Source organism: Terrapene carolina, unplaced genomic scaffold, assembly GCF_002925995.2.
Source record: "Terrapene carolina triunguis isolate 2854851 unplaced genomic scaffold, T_m_triunguis-2.0 Scaffold26530, whole genome shotgun sequence".
Lineage (NCBI taxonomy): Eukaryota > Metazoa > Chordata > Testudines > Emydidae > Terrapene > Terrapene triunguis.
The window spans coordinates 1-2325 of NW_020690881.1; the positions used below are offsets into that span (position 1 = coordinate 1).

Consider the following 2325-nt stretch of genomic DNA (forward strand, 5'->3'; position numbering starts at 1 on the left):
GGGGGGGGAAGCTTAGAGAGCCTGGGGGAGCTGTACCGGGGGGGGGCAGACAGTGATGGGGGCGGGCTGTACCGGGGGGGCAGAGAATGACAGAGGGGAGCCCCAAGCCAGACGCGGAGGGAGCCCAGCAGCCCCGGCACAGCCTGGTACCTTGCGCCGCTTCTCGAAGTTGATGTATCCGTTCTGCCAGAGAAATGAGAGGTGCCATGAGTCCCGCAACCGACCCCCCCACATTCCTGGCCCCCCCATCGCTGCCCTGCCCCCCGCTGCCTGGCCCCCCATCGCTCCCCCATCTCCCCCATTGCTCCCCTGTCCCTCGCTGCCTGGCCCCCCATCACCCTCCCCAGCTCCCCACTGCTCACCTGTCCCCCACTGCCTCCTTGCCTGGCCCCCACATTGCACACATGCCCCCCCGCAGCCCCACTCCCTGGCTGTCCCCAACCCTCCTCATGCCTGGCCCCCCAGCCCCTCCCCCCGAGCCTGGCCCTCAACCCCAACGGGGTCCTAGATCACCCCCCGCCCCCGGTCTCACCTCCAGCTCATCCTTCATGGCTGTGTCCAGCATCACCAGGTCTCGCAGGAAGGTGCCGAGGTACGGAACCACGCCCTGGGGGGAGCAGGAGGTCAGAGACCGGGCAGTCAACCCCCCTGCCCAGCCCCCCACATATCCCCCACCGTGCGCCCTCCGGCCCCGCACAAACCACCCCGCCAACCCTCCCGCCCCGCAGCACCCCACCTAGCGCCCCCCACACCCGCTATGTCCTCCAGCCTCCCACATAACCCCACACAAACCACACCACCAACCCCCTCACCCCGCAGTGACGAAGTGGGGATTTTCCCTTGTTATGTTGTTTGTGAGTGTTACTGGTGAGCCTAGGTGACTTTTACTGTTTTGCATGAATAATGCGTGCCTCAGTTTCCCTGTGTGCTGCACCAATACCTCGGTGGTGGGAATGGGGTGTGTGACTTTGACTGAGACCCTCTGGGGCAGGTGAGTCTGCTCCAGCTGCCTGCACATATGTCGTAACCGGTGCCCTTCGTAACCCGAGACCCGGGGGGGGGGGGGGGAGGTTGCAACCAGGTGATGCAACGGGGGTGTCTGCGGTCCGGTTGCTGGAAGCTGGCGGTCTGCTTGGGGGGGACTGGAAGATGGGGAGTCCAGGCCGCCTGGCCCAGGACTTCCCAAGATGGACTTGGCTGAAAGTCACTGATTTCTGTGCTAACAAGCTCTGTTGGACGCTGTGTTCCTGTCAACTAATAAACCTGTTTTACTGGCTGGCCGAGAGTCACTTCTGACTGCGGAGTGGGGGGTGCAGAACCCTTTGGCTTCCCCAGGACCCCGCCTGGGCGGACTCGCTGTGGGAAGCGCACAGAGGGGCATATGCTGAATGCTCCCAGGAGAGACCCAGGAGGTGAAGCCGTGTGAGCTTCTTGCCCTGAAGACGGTCTGCTCCGAGGGAGAGGAGGCTTCCAAAAGTCCTGACTGGCTTTGTGGGGAGCAGTTCCAGAGCATCGCCCGGGGACTCCGTGACACCCGCCTAGCCCCCCCCACGCCCACCATGCACCCTCCAGCCCCCCACATAGCCCCGCACAAAGCACACTGCCAACCCCTTTGCCCCGCAGCACCCTGCCTAGGCCCCACACAAACCACACCTCCAGGCCCCAGTGCCCCACACATATTCTCCACCCCCACAGCCCCCTGCCTAGCCCCCACCCACCCCAGTGTACCCCCACACAAACCACACCTCTAACCCAAGCCACTGGGCCCCCCACATATCCCCCACCTTACTGTGCCTCTGCCCAGCCCCCCATATACCCCAACCAGGGCTGCCCAAGCCCACCACACCCCCAGTATCCCCCCCACCTCTTCCCCCCCCCCCATGCCCTGGAGGGGGAGAACAGGGACGGGGCAGCCCCTCCAATCCTGTGCCCCTCCCTCCCCCACTCACCACTGGGCGCTGCTCCTGGGGTCTCCGCGGCTGCCGGCGTGGGGCAGGGTCGGCGCCAGACGGTTTGGAGGTGTCGTCCTGGGGGGCAGAGGAATGTGAGAGGGGCACAGGGTGCGAGTGTGGGGAGGAACAATGAGACATGGGAAGGTGTCAGGGATGAGGGCGGATACAGGAGACTGGGTGAGACATAGGGGTTAGGGGTCAGGGGTCAAGATGGGGCAGTTGGGTAGGGAGGGGGCAGAGGGAGGGAGTGGGACAGGATGGGAGAGGGGGACATTAGGGGGCCATGGCGAGGAGGTTGGCAGGAGGCAGTATGGGGGGCTGGGAGCCGGGGGGGCAGGATTGGGGGCAGGCAGGAGGTAGAGTGGGAGCACAG

General features: G+C 65.2%; 1 protein-coding gene across 1 annotated transcript; it reads right to left on the minus strand.

The window, feature by feature from the left end:
* Window positions 1-72: 72 nt before the first annotated feature.
* Window positions 73-2027, minus strand: LOC113408906 (ral guanine nucleotide dissociation stimulator-like 2; the record flags this gene model as incomplete). Its single annotated transcript, XM_029914016.1, has 3 exons — window positions 73-183; window positions 533-607; window positions 1950-2027. Coding segments are annotated over 3 exons (264 nt in total), but the record flags the coding sequence as incomplete, so codon positions are not given.
* Window positions 2028-2325: the final 298 nt, after the last annotated feature.